The following is a 21,252-nucleotide window of genomic DNA, read 5'->3' as shown; positions in this document are numbered from 1 at the left end:
CATACCTCATATACTACACCAACACTAAAAATCATGCTGAAAAAACATCTTCTTTTATGGTTTCAATAACTTGTGAAGTAACAAACTCGTTAATGGTGATTTATAACTAGTGTTATAGGATAAGATTTTAACTTCTCTTTTCATTCTTAACTTCTTCAACATATTTTTTTTCACTTAAAAAAATGATGGAGAACACTAATTCCATAAATTAAGGAGATTATTTAAATTTTATAATAGGAAACTTGTAATGTTTAACTTTATTGAAATCAAGTTAGGAAATGGAAGGCTTGGATATTAAGATGGATTTTTTTTTTCTCTCAAATAAGAAGGCGTGGTTTACCATCATTTGAGTGATCCGTCACTTTGTTTGGTAGTAATCTAACTTTGGTAGCACGAAGAATTTACTAATTTGACAATGAAAATATTAGGTTTTATTACTTCTTTTTATAAATTTATATAGGAATATATTATGAATTATACAAAGAAAGAAATAATAAATTTATTAAAATTAAGAAAATAAATATTTTTACCTAAATTAAAAGAATAAAAATATTATTAATATTTTATTGCACTTTATTTATTGAAATGTTGATTGGATTGAATATTTGATCTTATGGGTTTTATTTTGTATATTTCCTTGATTATTTTCATATATGTTTTTTATTATAGTAAGATTTAGATTCACCATGCATACGATACTCTTCAACAAATTGCACTCACCTCTACAACGGTATGGGTAGGGCCTAGTGTCAGGGAGGCAGCTGCATGTGGATGGCAGTACTAGAGCTGGAGAAGCAGGGCGTGTGGTGAGAACTTGAATTAAGGAGCAGCTCACCACCCACAGAGACGACACAGGAAACCATGGCCCCCCGGCCATGTGAGCCATTGGCACTCCTCGCGCCTGTTGCGTCGCTATCAATCTGTGACCGGAGTGTAAGGCGATGAAAAATTTGTTGAAGTATAAATTGTTCAGTAAAGGCAACCACCAAGCTTTCATAGCTCAGTTGGTTAGAGCACCCGTTTAGTAAGCGGGAGGTCTTGAGTTCGACTCTCAATGAAAGCAAGAAACACAATAATTTCATTCATTTTGTAACTTTTCCTTTATAGGAAGACCTCCCCTGGAAACAACAAACAAGGTGCATACCACCCCCCTAGAAAAAACAAACAAGATCCAAGCCTAACACCCTTCGGTGTCCCGCCAGTTGAGGTAAACCAGCCCTGCTCGATAATGAGTGTACGCACCAGCCACTACTAATACATGAAAGAGTTGATGACTGTGGCCAGCAATGTCAAACTTCCCTGGCTTCCATCGTTCTGGAATTCTGGTAGCATACACCAGTGCACCAATCCCATAGAATAACCCCATCAGAATCTCATACCCCGTTGTGTGGTGTGCCTCAGGCCGGTGCCAGAACACAATAAGCTTGTGCAGAATAGGTGCAATCCCAGATACGCCCATCCCAAAGAAGAGACTTGCTCGGATGCTACGGAACTCTGGACTTTGGAACACCGGAAGAAGAGAAACACAGATTGTGGCAATTCCCAAGAGGGTTATGAAGCCAAGGTAGAGATTGCAAAAGAAAGGGTTGCACATGAAAGAGTAGTAAACAGGAGGGTAGAAGGAGGTTGAGATGAGGGCTGCAATTCCGGCATAGTCAAGTCTCAGCATGATGTATGATAAACGCTTTGAGTAGCAAGAGAGGAGATGACACGTGCTGCTGGCTAACAAGCAGAACATTGCTCCACCCAAGAAGGCATAAAATGGCCACCTTGTGATTGGCCTCAAAATCAATGGTGCAATCATGTTTGCCACATCCTCCTTCACATCATGCTATATTTATTAAAAAAAAAACATGATGAAAGGCATTAGCTTCATTTAACTTTTAAGAAGCTCAAAAAGAAAGCAATCATTAACCACTACAACAGAAAGTCAGTTCTCCAAATGGAGGGAGGCTTTCCACACCAAACTGTTGGTTTGCTACCAAATACCATTACATTAGATATCCCCATTGGCAGAAAGGATTCTGTCAATGTGCTTTTGCTTGCATAAAGTGAGATGACAGAAAAATAATAACAATAAGAGCAATTTAATTTTTACCAAATGAGGTCTTCCATGGAAATCACAGAATTCTTGATGTTCAAATTGACTCGGTGGCAAGGCTCTAAAAACACAGAATTCACATGCACCAAACACCACTGTGCATAAATTAATGAAAGTAAATAACTCATGTTCTAAAACTAGAAATTTGGTGATGTTTGAAGAACTTCTAGAAATTGAAAGGGAGACTAGATCCAGGCTGTAATTTAGCAACTGGTGGAACTAGAACAGGGATTCAGTGCTTAATTTAATGAGTACATCAACCATAATTCTGAATTTTCAATGTCAACTTGGTCCTATTCAATTTTTCAATAATATTTTGTTACTATGAGATATTTTGATATTCATCTCACTTCCCATCTCTCTTACACAACGCATACACAAAAAAAAGGGGGTGAGCGCAGCTGGTTGGAATTTGTAAAAACTGGGTCTGGAAAGCAAGAAATTTCTTCTTTGACCAACCTGTCTCGATTTGATTTATCAAGCCAAAAATTCACTCATTGATTAACCAAGAGAGAGATTGGATTAATCAAATGGGAAATCAGTAATTCAATTTATATATACACATATGTATATAACTTATTAGATTACTAAATCGGACAGTTTATTAGAAAGTCTTGCTTGCTTATTCAGACCATGCCTTTTTAATCACTTAACCTGCTTTGGACTCTCTTAAGGTGCACAAATCCTTGGAGTACTTTATACCGGTTTTAGTAGCTCTACGCTTTATATAACTTACTTATTCAGATCATTCCTTTTAAATCACTTAACCTACTGTAGACTCAAAAACTATGTATATCCAAGATCAATCATGCAATATCTTTCTTACCTCATCTCTCTTAAGGTGCACAAATCCTTTGAGTACTTCATACAGGTTTTAGTAACTCTATTAACTCTATGCTGTATCGTATAAGTTTGGAAAGGATTTGTGGATTGGAAACAACATGCACATATTGGTACTCCTGTACTCTTCCTACTCTTCTAGGTGCTTGTGGACAAAAATCACCTAGTTTTCTCCCCTGTTTTGGGTTTTTTCCATGTAAAAGCTTTGTTCCCTTCTTGATTCTCTGTGTTTTGATTGTGACAACAATTTCATATCTGCACAAATCTTGAAGCTGAATAGGCAAAAAATTTAAAGAATTTGATTCCAATCACTAATTTTGACTCGATCCCCTTGTAAATTTTAAGTTAGACCCATTCACCCCCTCTATTTATCCCTCAACTCGAAAGGGTATTTTTAGAGAGGGTGACAGAGAAATGTTTAATATTTGACAATCAAACAAGAAAGAAGCCACTTAAAGGTTCATCAAAGACACAGTCCAAACATCTAAATCCAAGATTTATAATTCTGAGAGTTACAAAGAGAATAACAAACAGCAAACCAGCATCAGCAAATGGAGTATTTCACAAGAGAAAAAAGTAAACATAGCCAAGTATGGATCACATCCAACCAAGTGGAAGGAAAAGAACCATTAGAAAGGACTACTTCTACTGCATTAGCTAACTGCCTGAATTCTACTAGTAAAAAGGAGCAAAGTTAACAGCCATTAACAACTATCCATATGGGAAATGAAAAAAATAATTCTCTATTGAGTAATTACTACTACTGACCTGCTATTTGTGGGGTATCTGAATTTTGTTTTAATCCATGTTAGCTATAAAAGCTTAGACTATAATGTCATATGGAATCCAATATCTAAAGAAATTTCATAACTGGCATGCTTATTTGATTTACCAGCAGATATTAAGGAAGAAGGGCATTACCAGAACAGAAACATCAGTATGATTTCCATGGGAAAACCGCTCGGGCAAACATTTGGTGAGAAGTTCTAGGACATGCCAACCCGAAACCGATGGAAGCAAATCCACTGAAGGCAATGAAGTCTTTAACTCCCCCCGTAATCTATGTAAATCAGGCATGTTGGGCAAGGAAGGCAGGCAAGTCAGGAGTAAAGCATGTATCTTTTGCAGATCGGCTCTTTTTATAAGGTCTGGTAAATGTTGAAGAGAATGGAGATCCATAACACTTGGAACCTTCATTGCAGTGTATATGGTCAGGGAAAGGAAAAGGAAGAACCCTATCAAATGCCTGTAACAGATAAGATTTATGCACAAAGGCAAGAAAGTTACAATGCAGAAAAAAAAAACATTATTTAATTAATCAAGACAAAGCAGATAAACTATGTTATTTCATAGTTCTGTTTGGCTAATTGGAAAATAAGTACTGTTCTAAATATTGAGGTTGGCCTAAAGAAACAGATGAAAATCTGACCCTCAATGGCACCACACCAACCCAACAGGGAATTTAAGTTATCTAAGACCTCAAACTGTGACATTTGTTCCCTCATCCATGGAGAATAAAAGAAAAAGAAAGCAAACCCGCTCTTTTCCATATGTTCCAAATTCCATGCTTTCTAGTTTCTACTCTAAAATCAATCAAAGAAATCTAATAAACCAACAAGAAACAAAATCAATCTTCCTCAAACAACAAAGACGTCTACAGGACATAGACTAGGATAGGAATCTTACGTCCAAACATTGAGAGTCTCATTATGAATGGTGAAGATGCTTAGCAAAACCTCCTTCAATGGCCATCCCGATCGGTAATGGCCGAGAATGAACTCATTGTCCCTTAAATAGGCAGGCAATGAGTGGTATTCAACTAGCTGATACTTCACCTTCTTCCACAATCTCTTCCCCTTCCCTCCCTTTGAAGAAGGCATGCTATGATTCTCAATTGCTCCACTGGACGGCTTCCAGTCCTCACAAATTTGATGACCCTCGTCCATGCCCTTCTCAACCCAACTCCTGGAAAATATTAGTACATTAATAATATCATTGATATTACGTTTGGTCACCTAGAAAAGGTAAGGAAAATCAAGCCCAGACCTCTCCTATTGCACTTAAATAAATTGGGACCCGGAAAGAAAATCCCTTCAACCAATCATAAAATTTGAGTCGCTCCACTTTTGTTTGGAAAGCAAAACAGCATAAAGCGGAAGATTAAGAAATTTACGTTCTTTTCTGCTCCCCCTTTTCCCAGCAAACAGGGAGTAAATAGAAAAATGTTTCAACAATGGCTAAAAGGAATACTAACCCAAATAGATGTAAGAGAAAACAAAGAGAGACAATACCTGAAAATGAAGAAGCTAAGGCCTGAGAACGAAACCCAGGAACCAATTCTCCAGATGTTCTATTTATGGAGTCTTATTGACGAATATTACGAGGGAATCGAGAGATACCAGACACTAAAGCAATGAATAGGATCCAAAGACAAAGAGGAAATTACGGGAACATCTAACCGCTAGCCGCTAACAATCAAGGATTTGTTTACATTCTCGGGTGATGGAAAGAGGACCAACTTCGACGTCAACAATGGAGAATTCAAGCCAAAGAAAGAGATTCCAGTAGAGATGCGGAGATGCCCAGATGATTTTATTGGCGTGTGATATCCGGAATTGAGTTGGAGGAGATTATAGCCTGACCTCTTTACAACTCTCCACGTTTGTTAAGTGTCCATTATCAAATGTAGGCTCATTGTCCAATCATATAAAATGTATTAATGTGACAGTGACGTTGGAATCATGAATAAAGTATACAAAAAAAATCATAATTTCATTTCATTTCATTATGCTACTTGTTATGTAAGATAAGGGATAGTGTTCAAATAGAGACGAGAGAAAGATTTTGGATTTATCGGCGCCATGTGCTTGCTTCAATGATATTTAATGGCGGAAAAAGAAGGTTAGGTTGGACGCGAAGCGTGCGTGAGCCATGGGCATAGGGTGGGGACGAAGCATCTATCTTTAGATGCTTCAATAATTTTCTGTTTTCTCATGTAAAATATCTATAAAATAATGATATCAGTGTCGAAATTTACAAAGGATGCTGCAATAAAACTTTTTTTGTAAATTAAAGAAAAATTGAAATGAGTATGATGACATGGTTAACATTAGGCTCATATCTTAAAAGGACTTTTTAGGGTCCAGATCAGTAGGCATGAGTTTTGAATTTTAAGCCCACCAATTGTGTTGAATTCACATCTCCATTCTGGGCCGCCTTCCACATTCAAAATGCCAGGAGTTTGACCTTTTTCCCGGAATCCCAGACACAAATTCGAAATTGAGCAAGTCGAGAAAAGTATATCTGTTATGCTTAGGCCCCAGCGCCATGGACCAACCTCTGTTTAATCAAATAGTATATTAGATATAAGTATAACTCTGAAGTAAAGCAGTCATCATTGTTAGATAAAAATCTCTAAAAGTTACAAGTAATAAAATGAAAATATAAGATCGTACCTCTAACCATGGCAATCAAATTCACACAAAATAGGGATTAGTTGGCTAATAATAAAATGAAAATCTAAAATCATACCTCCAACCATGAAAATCTAATATCGCCCTGTATGTAAGCTTGTAGATCCTAGTCCCCTTAAGATATCGCATGACTTTCTTTGCAACTTTCCAGTATTCTAGACCTAGATTACTTTGATATCTACCCAACATTCCTACTGCATAAGAAATGTCAGGTCTTGTACAAACCTGAGCATACATTAAGCTCCCAACTGCAAAAACATAAGGAATGTTTTTTAATTTTTTTTTTCTCCAAATCATTACTTGGACATTGGTTCAAACTAAATTTGTTACCTTTGACGATCGGTGCAGTACTAGGTGAACAATCCTGCATGCAAAATCTCTCAAACACTTTATGGATATAGGTTTCTTGAGACAATCCTAATATCCGTTGAGATTTGTTTCTCTCAATCTTTATGCCAATGACATAAGAAGTTTCACCCATATATTCATATCAAATTGTTGCGAGAGGAATCGCTTCACCTCATGAAGCAAGCCCAAAGTTAATTACTCTCTCTTTTTTTTTTTTTGTAAAGATGAAGAAACAAATTCTATTTTCTCTCCGATTTACTACTTACTACGGTAGCGAAGAATCAAATTATCACTATATTTATTCATTTTTCTACTTCTTCTTCCAAATGCAGGATAACCCCAAGGGGTTGTGGGTTTTTTCTACCAATTGGGGCTCTCCCCTCACCACCCCCATGGGGATGGTTTATAGGGTTCATAACTACTCCTCTTACTACAGGACGCTTACCTAGCCAACACTTAGATTCGGCTCTACCCAAACTTTTCTAGTTCACCCCAGCATTTCTCACCTGCTACATTACAATACCTTGCCCCTTATACAGGAGCAGCTCTGGCTGAATATTTTATGTACCGTAAACGACACACTTTAATTATTTATGATGATCCCTCCAAACAAGCACAAGCTTATCGTCAAATGTCTCTTCTATTACGAAGACCACCTGGTCGCGAAGCTTATCCAGGAGATGTTTTTTATTTGCACTCACGCCTTTTGGAAAGAGCCGCTAAATCAAGTTCTTCTTTAGGTGAAGGAAGTATGACTGCTTTACCAATAGTTGAGACCCAATCGGGAGATGTTTCGGCTTATATTCCCACGAATGTAATTTCCATTACAGATGGACAAATATTCTTATCCGCCGATTTATTCAATGCTGGAATCAGGCCTGCTATTAATGTGGGTATTTCCGTCTCCAGAGTAGGATCCGCGGCTCAAATGAAGCAAGCAAAATATCATCCACATATAAGGCTAAGAAAATTATTTTGCTCCCACTGACCTTATGGTCCATAACATTTTCCATAAAACCGAATGATGAAATAACAAGATCGTACATCCAATCATGGCAATCAAATTCACACAAAATAGGGATTAATTGACTAATCCTTACAAGACCTTATGTCCATACACCAATAGAACTAACAGACTTATTCTTGTAGACCAAAAACCATTTTTTTTTTCTCACTTCTTGAATTAATACTAAATGTATATTCTTTTCTCTTCTTCATATCAAAGAAGACTTAGGATAGTTTTCAGATCAGGTAATATATCTCACGTATATAGAAATGGATGGTTACTCCGTAAAAGATGTGATCCCATGTTTCATTTATTTTAGGGAAAATAATATTTAAATGATCACAATTTAAATTAAAAAAACTTTTTATTTTATTTTTATTAAAATATAAAACGGTTTCCAACAGCCATTACATTTCTTGTGCAACTTTGCACGTTAAAATCCAGAATTTGAGCATCGTGAGTCATGACAGGGATGTTGAGCACTGGGTCAAACAAGCAATCTAATCAAACTGGTCTCTTTTCCAGTTGGACAAGAAATTGGCAACCACATGAAGGATGAGGATTAGACTTGAGTATGCTAATGGGAAAGTCCTACATTGACAAATGGCGTGAATAACAGTCGTAACAGATGTGGCTGCACCCAAACCTTTGAGCCTTGTGTCCATCAATTGTGAAATTGCATTCTATCCACTGTTCTAGATTGTGAAAGAGAAGAAAAGAAACCATATTTATGGCCAATTGTATATGTTGTAGATGTGAAAGCTTTGATGTCACTCTTGACAATAAGTGGGAGCTCTTAAACGACTGTTTATGCATGCAAAAAAAAACAAAAAAATATGAAATAAAATCATTCATACACTAAGGTTTTAATATGGTTGAATCAAATCACGTCTACCTATAACATTTCACGATAAAACATACTTTAGATGATAGTTATCGGGGTTGGACCAATCATATCTACCTCTATAAGTGAAAATAATATTTCACTGTATGATAAAAAAGGTTATAAATGATAAAAATAAATATAATTGGTCCCAAAATATTTTCATATATTTTTTAACTTGCAGTGGGCGAGGTCTACAAGCTTGTCTTCATTTCCCCTATATTGGGCTGGGTTCAAGACAACAATATCTATCCTGCCTAATAAGCATTTGAGTTTGGATTCATTTTGGAGAATGCCTTTTGCGACCATTCTGCTTGGGCCTCTGCTCGTCAATGGGTTGGGTTTATAGCCCCATTCAAACAACTGTACCCGGAGCAGTAACAGTGGAAAGGAAAGAAGAGAAAGTTTGGTGAATCCGCCACCCGAGATGACATAAATCTTCTGACCACTGCTGGCGACGTGGCTACAGCAAAGCGACTGCCTAACTGACTCAGCTCAACCCAACTTTTCAAAAAACGCCGAAAACAGGAGGTTTGACTAATCTGAAATGTGATCAGCAAAGAGAAACTTCCTCTTTTGTCGCTACCATGTGTTTTGTAACCTGGTGTACGTGGGCATTCATGATTGAACCGAGCGTATGTCTCAACTATTATAAGAAAAGCGGGCTTCCTTCCTCTCACTTTAGAGGTATACTATGTGCGTAGCTTGTTTGTCTCGCCCATTTTAGCAGGCACCTCCGATCCTTCGCCATTTTTATCTCTTACTGCTTCCCCCCATCTCAATTGAGATGGTGATGCATTGTCAAGATCAACGGATCTTGAACAGCAACAGAGTAAGGCCTCTGTTTTTTTCTTATCATTTGAAATGAGGTTTCAAAAGGATGCCACTTTTGGGAGTCACATACTATTTCCTAGATCCAAGTATTGACAGAGTACATATAGACACCTACTTGTTCTACCTTAAAATAATTACACATGTATCATATTGTTGTTGTAAAATTAATATTAAACAGTTTCACTATCGTTTATCAAAATAATGAAATAAAACAATTAAAAAGAAGATCAAATATGTTGACATTCCTTTGAAAAGTGTTTTTCCCCACTACTTGTGCGACATAAGTGAGGAGTATCAAACATCATTATTGTCTCAATCTGTAACGTTCTTATACACAAACCACTTCAATGCAGCGACACTCACACACAGAAAAGCACTTCCTATCAAATGATATACAACCTTACTCGGGCCTTTCGGGAAAACAATTGACCACACGCAAACGATATACTAGCAAGTCGCAACCCACCATCAATTTTTTTTGTGCTTTTTGGGTGTCTAGTCCTGACTCGACTTTGAGTCCTCACCACCACATTTGAGCACATCACAATTCTTACTAATATCTGCATCAAGCACGCCGTCTGGACTTGGTGGCACTGGCTCCAATCTTTGTCTTTTGACACGCGCCATCGAACACATGCTCTGCTTGATAAGATAGTGACATCTTTTTACCATTTCCTGCAACAAACAAACTAATGATTGTTTCCCAAGTTGCTTTTCATGTAGAATATTAATGGTTTCTAGAGGGTATGAACTGAGCTTACTTTGTTGAGTCGTTTGTGGAAGTGTTCCAATATCTGATCATCCACGTTTTTACCGGCCACCCAAAGCAGAGAAGCCGCAGCTATTGAGGATGGCAGAAAATCCAAGTGATCCGTCACTGATGGAACAGTTCCAACTTTAGTATGAGGGAGAGAAACAGAAGGGGTATTGACTAGGTAATTAACAGAGGACGTACCTCGGCAGGAGGCGAGAATGAGATCCGAGACATTGCTGGAACTATGAAATTGGGAGGAGAAACAGGGGAATTTTGAAATGAAGTAATTGACAAAACTGAATGGGGTAACGGTACTCAATCGCCATTTGAGGACGGCCATGACCAGGAGCTCCATCTGTTGGACTGTCATGGCTGTGAAGAGGAATCTGGGTTCCATCACCTGCAAGTCTAATAGAAGTGGAACACTCCTTTCCTCCATTTTTGCAGCTACGGCTATGCATGCCACTGATAGCAGCTGCAAGGACCATTCCTTCCCCTGCTGAATAGAAACAATCACAATCAACCAAAACAGACATTGCACGTAACCAGGTACCCAAAACAATGGCAGATAAATCATTTTTCCCCTGAAGAATATGAAATGAATTACAGGAAGATCATAAGTGCAGAGGAAGCGATCCAGATAGGTCACTGATAGATAAGCCGTTTCGGGTCTGAAATTGTAGTGAGAATGCACCTGAAAAATCTTATATAATGAATCAAACAAAACAAAACTACACAATAATTCATTATAAACACATGCATATATGTAGGCAGTGGGAGTGACCACCTTCAACATCCAGTTGACAGCATCTTGGCGAGCTCGGACACCTTCCGGAAGAACCGGTAACCGTTCAGAACACAGCATTTGATCAAGCTCAGAATCAAAAAGACCAAGAATAAAGCTGTCATCATCGGTTGATGAATCCAAATTTGGAAAGGGAATGCGGTCAGAGAGGTCCACCACTTCGTCGGCAACCTCGCTGCAATAGAGGTTAACAGCGGAGTATGCAGGGGATAGAGACATTGGTGATGATGATGAATCCCTAGAAATTCCAAATCATTGTTCTCCTGCCTTGTCCGAGATCGTAAGTTTACAAATTCACACAGGTACTTGCAGCTAAGGGTATATATTTGGATGATTGAGACAGCGTCGGTTCGGCTACATCTTGCCATGCCCCGCATCTCCAAAAATTGCTCACCAAGAAACTTCGTCCCGGACCCTCCACAGACTGTGGGGACACTCCAGTGCGCTTTATCACCATTAATGGGGTCGCCCCATCAAGACTGGTTCGTTTCCAAAACACTTGCTCAAATACCTTGTCTCAATCCTACGATTAATTTGAAAAGGCTAGTGTCAGTACAGCTTTATGTGTTACACGCGAATATCATCATTGAAAACTAGGGAGGATATGAACCGTCTAATATTTAGTGATGAAGAGTGACAAAAAATAAAAAGATAAACTATATGCTTCTCCTATACAAAATTACATAACCCGATATCTACTTTCCGACTGAAGGCCTGGCCGTTGGAGCAAAACTTACCAACTACTTTCCCCCCCTGAATCTTCCCCCCTCTTGTACTACTTTGTAAAAAATCCACCTATTGATCAGCTTTGCACTCTCTTGTAGGCCACCCACATATGGGAATTCAGGAAGTTCTCCTCCCAAGGTTAAGACAGTGAAAAGTTAATAAAAAAACCAAGGAAGAAAGGTATTGCGCTAGATGCCTCTTTGGTTGGTAACAACCGACATTTACATATATTTTGAAGGCCACTTAGTGGATGTATGTATCTTGATTGGGTGGATACCGTGAACAGGTTTCCCTCTTGAACCTCACGTGGTAGTACTGAATCGATCCCAGGTGTGCTCTAATGGTATATGCCACCGCTAAGGAGTGGATCCGTCCTGGCAGTGAATGGATGTAGAATAAAAACGATTTTGTTTCATCTCACCAATTGTACAATTATCGACCCAAAGGAGATATTTCTTCGATCATGCGCGAAAGCATTCATCCTCCTGCTTTGCTTGAAGCATATGTGCGTTACACTTGACCCGAAGGAGATATTTCTTCGATCATGCACGAAAGCATTCATCCTCCTGCTTTGCTTGAAGCATATGTGCGTTACACTTGCACATGGGGTAAATTGTGTTTCCTTTACCAATTATTGAGCTTCCCGCATTGCATTTAATGCCTCTTATAGGCTTCTATATAAGCCTCTTCATCAACCATCTCTGAATAATTCATGCAGTACTTGTTCTAATTTATTGTGCTTGCTGCATATATTAGAGTTCTTGTATCTCCACTTCAGCATATATATAGAGATAACCATTCATTTGCTTCCTTTTTGTTTTTATCCATTTCACCATATTTTTGCTTTTATTTTAACCTTAGCATATGTTTACAATTTCTATTTCATGTTTCCCTAATCATTCAATAACTTGAACTTGGCCGTTGGGGATTAGGAAGTTTGGCCTTTTGCCTCCTATTCCTCCCGGTCTTATAGTTGGCTCTTAGTCCTCTCATGATAGCTTATAGGTGATCTTCTTAGCCCTCACATGATAGCTTATTGGTGATTTTCTTAGGAGTTTTTAGATATTAGGTCTCAATACATCCTTTCTTGTTGTATTTAAGGGTTTACACAAAGTGTGAAAATTGACTAATTAGATTCAGTAAATCATATAAGAGAGGGTTGAATTGAGTGTTAAAAAACTTGTTCAAAACAATCAACTAAAACCAAAAATTAGCAAGTAACGTGATAATAAACTAAAAAGATTGAGAGAAAGAGGTATGCAAACTCTTTTATAATGGTATGACATTTTGTTTTTATTTACTTTCCTCAAGCTCTTGATTGAGTGAGGTCATCAAGACTTTAAGATCAAAGTCTTCTACTTTCTTACACTTAGAATATTGGGTTCCAATAGATCTTCACAATATCCTCAATACAATCAACTTGAAGTCTATTCCCTCCCAAAGTGCAAATGAAGAATGAATTTAATGTTTTCAATCCTAGAACAAATTTAGCTCACTACACAAATAAGACTAGAATGGATTTGAATGGTACACTAAGGAATCTACAAGTAAGAAATAAATGTACTTGTAAGAAAAGATTTGAATACGAGAAAAAAAAAAAAGTTGTCTAATTAAATGCAATTATTTCCATCTATATAAATGAAATAGAGCTTTTCAATTTATAGGTTTTCAACTTGAGAACACAAAAATCTACAAAATGCCTTGATTGATTAAGTACTTGTGTGACTGATTGAGTAGGCATTAAACATCAAATACTTTGTAAGTGACCATTAGAGTTTCTGAGCTCAATCGAAGGTGCAACTAGTCCTCCATCGCCACTCAACCGACCATACCCCAACTAGTAAAAAAAAAAAAAAATTTATAGCAACCTTCAATAAGTAAGCAAAACTTGTTGAGTCGATTCCCCAACCAATTAAACCAGTCTCATGTTCTTCCAATCAATAGCACTTAAAAGTGCCTAAAAAAACCCAAGTTTGAAGTTTGAAACTTTCAACAACTTGTGTCACCCCTCTAAAAACCTTTTAGAGTTAGTTTAGAAAGAATTAGACTTATGATTTTGAATTAAAACAAAGATTCGTTCATTTTTATGATAAAACAACATTTTTAAGTTTAAGAAAGGATGAAAATTAGTTTTTAAGTGGGTGAGAGAAGTTTTAAATTTACATGCACCAACAAATATCATATTACATATTGTCCTAAGTCACTTTAAGTCTTCACAAGAATTGAGTCCACATGATGTTGACTTTCTTTCATAATTGCTAGGGCTTTCTTTAGATTTTCTCATTCAAACCCAAAAACTTTACTTGATTAAAAATATTAGTAAACTTGACCTTATTTTGTAATCATCAAAACTTAATTAAAACTCTTAGGCTAACACAAGGATGTCTAAGAAAATGAATCAAACCGGATTCCGTAAGCCTCCTTTAGAACCTTAGACTATTAAGAGAGAAGGTAACAAGTTGATAGCTTATGGTACGTGGAGAATATCATCAGTATCACCCCAAAAAGGTGAAACAAGATGATTAGTCTACTAATCAATGGTTCAGAAATACCTTCGCAATTCCTCTTGATGTGACAATAAATTTTTCATCTCCCTCCATATAACTGTGCAACACTAACGAACCAACTCTTGATGAGATATACTTTACATCCTAGGAGTTCCTTGTCAACTTACAATTTCCTCTTCCTGCCATTGCATGAGATTTTCTTCGCTTCATTAAGGTTCACCAAGCCTATATCCACACCCAAATGTCTAGTGCATCCTAATGGGTTGTGTATGTTATATTGCATCCTAAAGGGGCTTATACCATCACTAAAGGGGCAATTCAGCCTAACAGACGAATATAAAACAATAGTTCTCTCCTGTCCTACTCATGTAATTATAAGTTTGAAGGACATACCAACGAATGCCGACGAATTCATTTCTTCTATCATGCATGGAAGCATCCATCCTCCTCTTCTACTCGGATCACCGGGTGGGGAATTTGGTTCCTTCACTAGCTATTGAGTCTTTTATCTAAACTATCCACTTCAATATAAATGTCTAGAGTCTCACTGCAGAGAGCCCATTCTTGTTTGTAACCTACCTGTACAGTTGTAGGGCAAAAAGTGAGCATTACCGCTGTATTCATAATAAGTTGAGAATTTTAAACCGTGATGCTACAAGAACAACCCCTTTCTCAGTTGCAGGGTTGGAAAGATGCATCTAGGATTGAGTATGGACTAAACTCAATCCAACAGGAGTCCAGCCCATGTAGCCCATTTGCCCCAACTTTGGACTGGACAATTGAATGGGGATACAGTGGATGCAAAGTTTGACTGAACCCAATAGTGCCATTGGGGGCCTCAGCCAAACCCCTTCATGCTCTCTCAGTATGCAATCAAACAATCAGGTCTACAAGGCCACCACCACCATACATTCATTGGAACAATTTTTAAATTCTCATTGAATTTCAAAATTCCCACCACCCAACTTCCAACCTGTTATGTCCTTATATCGTTGAAGAATTTTAATAGATTGAACTTTAAGGATAGGAAATGAATCAAATAAAAGAAGACTTGTAAGCATCAACGAGAGTGCGCCCGCAATAATTGTGATGGAGAAAAGAATAAAGCCCACAGAATTATATCTGCTATCATTTTAAGTCAATGCACAACTTTTCCGTCTATTTTTTCTGATAATTTTGTTTTATGCAATATGTCATCTGTCAACTTTCTTTTCCCAAACAAAAATAAATTGAAGCTCAATCATACTTCCCAGATTCATGAAGACTTTCTTTGCAACAGATCGCACTAGAAGGTGAGATTCCAATGTCATTGAAAATCAAGTTTCCCAGTTCAGAACATGGAAGAAAGCTTCCTTGATCTGCTAGCTATCTCCCAGGAAAAGAAAAAATGGGTAGATTTAGAATGGAGGGTAATCTCACTGAGAGTCTAGGAATTCTGGGTGTTTTCTTTCATGATCTTGAGACTCATGAACTAACATGATTGGTAGAGAAATATGACAGAGATGGCGATTTCGACAGTTGAGTTGTAAGAGATTGTGACTTTGTTGAATTGATGCTTCTCATATGTATATATGTTTTTGTTATTATATTTATAATTTAATTAATTAATGGGGTGATATTGAAAAATAAGGGATAAAATATAAGGCTAACTATTTAATTTTTTTTTGTTTGTCTATATAAGAGAGAATAATAATAAAAATAATTAAAAAAAAGTTATTCAACTCCTAAAACAATTTTTAAAAGTTTTTTTAAAACACTTTACTAAAAGTATGTGGAAATGTTTAATTTTTTTAATGATTCAAATAACAAAGTGGAAAATGATTTCATGATGTTTGAAACAATTATGAGAAGATAAAATTTATTTTTTAAAAATCAATAAAAAGTTAATGTTTACTTAATTAATTTTATTTTAAGAAATTGTAATTTTTAAAAAAATAATAATATCTCTTATCCTTAGGTTTTCCTCCATAATGTAGTGGAACACAAGATGGATGTAAAAACTAATTGTCCATAAAAATTAGCGGTTTGTTTGATAATTATTTTTAAAAATAGTTTTAAAAAATAGCTTTTTAAAGTTATTTTATGATTTTTATAGAATGAAGGTCGATTTGAAAACTTAAAATATTTTTAACATATTTTTAATATTTTTAAAAATAATTTTTATATCTATTGATATTTTAAATTATTCGATATATTTATATAATTATCTCTTAAAAAAAACCTTAAAAATAATATAAAACAACTAAAATATATTTTCTAAAAACACTATATTTTTTATTTTAAAAAATTAAAAATAAAAAATAGTTTTTATTTGTCAAACATATTTTTTATATTTTTTTTATTTTTGATAACAAAAAACTATTCAAAAAAATGTTCCCAAATAAGGCCTACACTTGCCAAACTCACCCCCAATTAATGAATGTGGACAAGAATAAACCGGTGGACTCACCCCCAACTAAGAAGCAACTACCCCAATTCTAGACTGTGAACTCCTCCTCCGTCAACTCCATCATTACATAATGTTGGGTTTAATTTGGTGACAAATCATTAGAGAAAGTGCTCCTTCACCCTCCCTACTTCCATACCATATTTGACTATAACTGTTGCCTTCCAACCTACTCCTCCCAAGTCAACCTCCTTATCTAATTCTGAATTACAAATCCAAACCCTCCTCTCCTCTTTCAGGATTTTTACCAAATCCACTTCCTTTCTGTATTTCCCCAAACACGACCTAACTTTTGAATAACATTCCAACTAACTTCGTGATTTGTGTTTTTATAACTTGAAAATTTTATTTTCCAAAATACGTGCTTAGTTGTTACTTATAAAATAAGTGAAGCTTATTAAGTTATTAGAAAAAAGTCATTAAGGTCAGATTTTCAACTGTCTCCTGAATAATAATTAGTATTAAATGTTGTGAAATTCACTCAATGAAGCCAATATTGGATCAAACATTTCTTCAATATAAAGAGAAATGATAGAATGCATTGATATGCCAGTTCCACAAGCATCTCAAATATCGGATTTTTAAGACACGTGTCATGTGACTTAATTAATTACGCTTACAAAATTTCAGATTTTAATTATTTTAATTTAGAGAAGAAACACGTGCGAGTGGAAGGAATCCAACACCCCACGTGAAAGTACACGTTAATTCGGAGTGGAATCTTACATCAAACTTTCAGTCACATCCCGAAATCAGTGCCACGTCCTCACAAAAATCCGCTGCCATTTTATTTTTTTATGTAAAAAATAATTTATTATTTATTTTTAAAATCATGCAAAGTCGGTAGTTCAACTGTGGGGATTGGGATGTACAGAGCGAGCTAGGGTTAGGTTTTCACTTTTGTATAAATTGGAAGGATGGGAAGACGGAGATGAAGATGGAGATGGAGAGCATGCATCATTGAGTTTACAGAGATATGATGCAGGCCCCACAAATACACACAATCTGTGTGCAGACGCAACCTTAAGGGCTCTGCCCCACACCAGGTGTTTTGGCAGATCTCACACGCCTCCACTCTGAAGCTCATATAATTAGCCACCCTCATCACCATTCTTCTTCCTCACTTCACATCTCCACTGCTTCTGCTTCTGCTTTCTACTACTTTTGTTCATCTTCGTCACGGACTCACATCCCAAATTTATTTCATTTATTTTTCTTTTTTATTTATGGTGCAGTGAAGTGAGAGAGAACCAGTGATTTTTGGGTTCTCTCGATTTTCGGTGATCTCTTTGTCACATCCCTGGATTCTCTTGTTCGTACGTCGGTGAACGTGAAGAGAGGTCAGAATCGTCACCGTCTCATTGATGGCTAGGCCACTTCCATAATTATAGGCACCCAATCACTCACTCCACATTGGCAATTTCCAAGCAATCTCTGAATTTTAAAAAAAAATACACAAACAGTTTTATAAAGCCTCCATTTCATCTGAAGCAAGCGTCGACTTCCAAGCGGAGAAAAACAGCTGTGGTCTGAGAGTTGAGATTGAATAGAAGCGGCGAGTCAGATCGGTGGCGGTGATTGTCAGATGGGGAATTGTCAAGCGGCGGAAGCGGCTACGGTGGTGATTCAACATCCTGGGAACAAGATCGAGAGGATTTACTGGTCAGTGAGTGCTCACGAGGTGATGACTTCGAATCCAGGCCACTATGTCGCACTCGTCGTTACCTCTCCCACGGCCAAGTCCGAAAACGGTACTCCATTGAAGCAGCTCAAGCTTCTCCGTCCAGACGATACCTTGCTTATCGGACAAGTTTATCGCCTCGTCAGCTTCGAAGGTAACAGTCCAAAACATTCATTTCAACTGATGCGTTGAAAAGCCACAAGCATTCTTAGTACAAGCTGTTTCCTCTTTTTATGATGCAGACGTGTTGAAAGAATTCGCTGCGAAAAAGTCGGTGAAACTGGGGAAGCTGTTGAAGGAGAGAGGAGGGCTCGGATTGGAGAAGACAAAGAGGAAGCACTCAAGTGGTTCAAATTCGAATCAGAATCCGAAACCAGACAGCTACGGTACTGTTGAGGTATGCCCTCACAGTTCAACTCTTCTTCTTTCCCTTTTTTTCCGCGTAAATTATTAAAGTTTTCGAGGGCAATTTCGTCATGAAAATTGATATAATAATTTGTTGATCCCGGCAGTCGAGAATAGGAGGGAATAATGGGTGGTGCAGGGCAAGAGCGTAGCTAGCGGCTTTTCCATTTTCTGTCACAAAAAGGCATCCCTAGAAAAAAACCCTATACTTTTGTTAGAGCGGTGAGAAAAAAGAGATCTATATCTGCAGAGTATGGGTTTGTGTTTGGCTGGTGAAATATTTCAAAAGCAGGTCTTCAACTTTAGAAATCTACGGATCTCGAGGCAATGCCAGCAAAATCAATACCTAAGGAATTTTATTATGTAGGGCCAAAAATACAAGAAAAGGTTAAAAAAAAAAGCATGCATGTACTGGGAGGTTTTCTCCGATTTACATGCATTTATAAAGCAGCCTGGCTTAGGACCCACTGAATGTGGACGTCACTTTCACAGCGTTGTCTCACTGTGCTGGGATCAGCCATTTTTAAGGCTCTGTCCGGGACTCTGGGCGACTGTTCAATGTGAGCTTTTCTGGTAAATGAGCAACTGGTTTACACACATACCTATCATTTGCTCGCTATGCCCTGTTTGTCGAGGGTTGTTCAATTATTATACGGTGGCTTCCAATTGGCAGATTCTTGAGGGTCCATCATGATAAAATAAATATAAAATATTGGTTCCTAAGGAAAGTTTAGTTGTTTATTCATGCAACTTGAGGTGAAAATAGAAAAATTTAGAATTTAATCCATTCCTGAGCACGTTAGATCAGATTGATATTAGATCGAAGGGAAAAATAAGTAAAAAAAATCGTATCTTCTTTCTTTCTCTGTTACATGAAATTGCCCGACTTGGTCATGCGCGTGGAGTTCACTTTTTTCTCATGTGTGTCTTCTCCACGCCTGTGTTTTCTTTTATCTTTTTTTCCAGGATGAGCAGGAGGTTTATGGATTGGGAAGTAATGTTGGCAGCAGCAGCAGCAGCAGCAGCAGAGGCTTGGGAAGGTATCAGGGTGGTGGTGGGGGGCAATGGAAACCAGCCTTACAGAGCATTGCAGAAGTTGGAACTTGAACGCACTACCACCTTCCACACTCTCGCTTTCCTTGTCTCGACTCTCGTCCACCTCCCCCGCTGTCTCACCCTCCTACGAATAAAAACAAAACCCCACCCATCCAACCATCCAACCATCCTTTCTCTCTTTCCCATAGCTTTTTATCTTGTTTCTTCTCAGGACAATGAACTATTTCTAGGCATAGGGTTTGTGCTAGATGTGACCCGTTTGGAGTCTTTGGACTTGTAAGATATATAAATATGTCTAAATGTAACTTTATTTGTTCAATTAAAGTTGATTTTGGTCTACCAAGCCAAACTTTTTGACTCATATCTTAATTTGGTATTTTTAACAAGTTTTTCCTGCCAAACTCTTTTCTAATTCATCTCATGCCATTGCTTCTATTGAAGAAGCCAAAAAATAAAAATTCAAAAACATCTCATACCATTGGGAAGTGGAAATGAAAATGTTTTGGCCTTTGAAAGCTTTAACGACGGTTTTTAAGTTTACATTTCCAAAGCATTAAAGAAAAAAAGGACAGATGGTAGAAAACAATAACTTTTTAGTATATATTTTTAGATCAATTTTAGATATTTTCAATTATTTTTTATAAAATATTTTGATTAATAATTCAAAATATGAAAAATCATTTAAAAACTTTTACATTATATATAACCTTATAGTACTTTATTCAAAATAAGATGAAAAAAATAATTTTATATTTAAATTTCCAAACATAATTTTGTACCCCATAATAATTGAAAAATGTTTTTTAAGTTCTCAATAATTTTTTCCAAAAAACCTCTTCTTAAATTTTACTTTTACTTTTTCTTTTTATTTACATTTTTTTATTTTTTATTTTTGAAATACTTTATTAAAACAAATATTTTTGACTTATCTAAAATTTTACTGCCGACAATGAATTTATGCGTTTTTTAAGAAAAATATTAATTAGGCCATATTTTTACCACTTTATTGGGTGATACGTCTATTTGAATCATGACATGCATCCAATCATCACCATCATGTGAGCAATTGAAGGAAACGTAATAGAAAGTGTTACAGAACCTAGAAGGCAAGAGTCAAATTTTTTCAAAAATTCACGAGGTGTGAGGTTCACATTTGGGGTGCCAATGAATCATGGCAGTCCAAACTTGACAATTTTGCCCTTGTTTAATTTTTATAATTCACTTTTACTTAATTTCTAAGTTCTTTTATGTTTATAATTGAAGAAATTGGATCATTTTAACACAATTAAATGAATAAATTAGAATGATTAATAAATTAAACTCGAACATAATTTATTTATTAAATGAATTATACAAATGAACACAAACCCGCTAATTACGGAAGCGG

General features: G+C 36.6%; 3 protein-coding genes and 1 non-coding gene across 6 annotated transcripts; 2 read left to right on the top strand and 2 right to left on the bottom strand.

Moving 5' to 3' along the window:
• Positions 1 to 989: 989 nt before the first annotated feature.
• Positions 990 to 1,063, top strand: TRNAT-AGU. The gene has a single exon. It is a non-coding gene; the product is annotated as a tRNA-Thr (tRNA).
• LOC117918476 (heptahelical transmembrane protein 4-like) lies at positions 1,056 to 5,602 on the bottom strand. Its single transcript, XM_034835168.1, has 4 exons — positions 5,233 to 5,602; positions 4,628 to 4,906; positions 3,863 to 4,187; positions 1,056 to 1,831 (listed from the first exon to the last, which is right to left on the bottom strand). The coding sequence occupies exons 2-4, from the start codon at positions 4,885 to 4,887 to the stop codon at positions 1,178 to 1,180; spliced, it is 1,239 nt and encodes a 412-aa protein (XP_034691059.1). The 5' UTR covers positions 4,888 to 4,906; positions 5,233 to 5,602; the 3' UTR covers positions 1,056 to 1,177.
• A 4,150-nt stretch (positions 5,603 to 9,752) lies between these two features.
• LOC117919452 (cyclin-D2-2-like) lies at positions 9,753 to 11,265 on the bottom strand. The gene is made up of 5 exons (XM_034836660.1): positions 11,027 to 11,265; positions 10,847 to 10,933; positions 10,441 to 10,738; positions 10,247 to 10,362; positions 9,753 to 10,160 (listed from the first exon to the last, which is right to left on the bottom strand). The coding sequence occupies exons 1-5, from the start codon at positions 11,261 to 11,263 to the stop codon at positions 9,981 to 9,983; spliced, it is 918 nt and encodes a 305-aa protein (XP_034692551.1). The 5' UTR covers positions 11,264 to 11,265; the 3' UTR covers positions 9,753 to 9,980.
• A 6,342-nt stretch (positions 11,266 to 17,607) lies between these two features.
• Positions 17,608 to 20,226, top strand: LOC117919346. 3 transcript variants are annotated; one of them, XM_034836526.1, is made up of 4 exons: positions 17,608 to 17,769; positions 17,959 to 18,558; positions 18,647 to 18,801; positions 19,776 to 20,226. In XM_034836526.1, exons 2-4 carry the CDS (start codon positions 18,309 to 18,311, stop codon positions 19,914 to 19,916), a joined length of 546 nt encoding a protein of 181 aa, XP_034692417.1. In that variant the 5' UTR covers positions 17,608 to 17,769; positions 17,959 to 18,308; the 3' UTR covers positions 19,917 to 20,226. The 3 variants fall into 3 exon arrangements, with proteins under 3 accessions (XP_034692417.1, XP_034692419.1, XP_034692418.1); XM_034836528.1 differs by having other exon boundaries at positions 17,608 to 18,063; positions 18,215 to 18,558; XM_034836527.1 differs by having other exon boundaries at positions 17,608 to 18,063; positions 18,187 to 18,558.
• Positions 20,227 to 21,252: the final 1,026 nt, after the last annotated feature.

This window comes from Vitis riparia, chromosome 7 (genome assembly GCF_004353265.1).
Source record: "Vitis riparia cultivar Riparia Gloire de Montpellier isolate 1030 chromosome 7, EGFV_Vit.rip_1.0, whole genome shotgun sequence".
Taxonomy (NCBI): Eukaryota; Viridiplantae; Streptophyta; class Magnoliopsida; order Vitales; family Vitaceae; genus Vitis; species Vitis riparia.
This window is presented reverse-complemented; position numbering and strand designations above follow the sequence as displayed.

Coding starts and splice junctions, on each gene's coding strand:
- LOC117919452 (XM_034836660.1), bottom strand. CDS start 11,263: ATGTCTCTATCCCCTGCATACTCCGCTGTTAACCTCTATTGCAGCGAG. Junction 10,934..11,026: donor CTGTCAACTGGATGTTGAAG/GTGGTCACTCCC, acceptor AAGATTTTTCAG/GTGCATTCTCACTACAATTT. Junction 10,739..10,846: donor TCTGCACTTATGATCTTCCT/GTAATTCATTTC, acceptor GTTTCTATTCAG/CAGGGGAAGGAATGGTCCTT.
- LOC117918476 (XM_034835168.1), bottom strand. CDS start 4,887: ATGGACGAGGGTCATCAAATTTGTGAGGACTGGAAGCCGTCCAGTGGA. Junction 4,188..4,627: donor GAGACTCTCAATGTTTGGAC/GTAAGATTCCTA, acceptor TATCTGTTACAG/GCATTTGATAGGGTTCTTCC. Junction 1,832..3,862: donor ATACTGATGTTTCTGTTCTG/GTAATGCCCTTC, acceptor TAATAAATATAG/CATGATGTGAAGGAGGATGT.
- LOC117919346 (XM_034836526.1), top strand. CDS start 18,309: ATGGGGAATTGTCAAGCGGCGGAAGCGGCTACGGTGGTGATTCAACAT. Junction 18,559..18,646: donor TCGCCTCGTCAGCTTCGAAG/GTAACAGTCCAA, acceptor TTTATGATGCAG/ACGTGTTGAAAGAATTCGCT. Junction 18,802..19,775: donor ACAGCTACGGTACTGTTGAG/GTATGCCCTCAC, acceptor CTTTTTTTCCAG/GATGAGCAGGAGGTTTATGG.